We start from the raw sequence: 779 nt of genomic DNA, 5'->3' as shown, positions 1-779 counted from the left end.
TCCTTGCTCGCGACCTTCTCTGTCTGGCAAGCTTCATGTACAGCCTTTACGTTCGCAACGTGCCGACTGTCGAATTCCACTTGCACACACGCCTCCTTGCTCTCCACCTCCTCTGTCTGGCACGCTGCATGTACAGCGTTTCCCAATTTGCTGCCTAACACCGGCCTTCTATCGCCGTTGGCCATTCTTCGGATGGCGACCTGCACAGCCCGAAGCTTTTGCATCATCTCTGACATCCTGTCTCTGACCTCCAGACCGAGTCCGGATTTCCTGTCCTTCACTAGGTCGATGACCATATCAGCGGACAAGAAAACGTCCCGCAGCATGTCGTCGACGAGCCTCTGCTTCACCGGCGATCGCTCGATCAGCGTGCTTCGTTTAAACACCGGAGCCACCGATGGCGTTTTTTCCGCCTCTTCGCTCATTGCCGATCTGATTTATCGAGCTGGCTTATTGGGGAACTCGCCAAGGCCCCACACACACTCTCGCACCGTCGAGTTATCACAGGCGTCACTGATAACGCTCGCGCGCACCACTACGCCGATAGCGATTTGTAAACAAAGCCGTTGGCGTCCTGCCGCGACTTTTTTCAAACTTTCACCGTCTTTTTTCCGCCACTTAAGCGCCGCGAAACACAGCCACTGTAACGCGAGGCTCCTCCTACAGCACCAATCCACTCGCCAGCCAATTTTGGCAACCAACCGCACTCTCCACCTAATCACGATCCGTTTCGCGTCGGGAGCTCGAAAAAGCGCGTCCTTGCGCAAAAGGAAAGTCAA

At 55.2% G+C, this 779-nt stretch overlaps 1 protein-coding gene across 1 annotated transcript in view; it reads right to left on the bottom strand.

The window, feature by feature from the left end:
• The window catches only part of LOC126579726 (uncharacterized), a 2389-nt gene extending 1964 nt beyond the window's left edge, over positions 1–425 (bottom strand). The window contains exon 1 of the mRNA XM_050243274.1: positions 1–425. This exon is cut by the window's left edge and continues 940 nt beyond it. Coding sequence (XP_050099231.1) covers positions 1–425 — 425 coding nt within the window.
• Positions 426–779: the final 354 nt, after the last annotated feature.

The sequence above is a fragment of the Anopheles aquasalis genome, chromosome Y (genome assembly GCF_943734665.1).
Source record: "Anopheles aquasalis chromosome Y, idAnoAquaMG_Q_19, whole genome shotgun sequence".
NCBI classification, from domain to species: domain Eukaryota; kingdom Metazoa; phylum Arthropoda; class Insecta; order Diptera; family Culicidae; genus Anopheles; species Anopheles aquasalis.
This window is presented reverse-complemented; position numbering and strand designations above follow the sequence as displayed.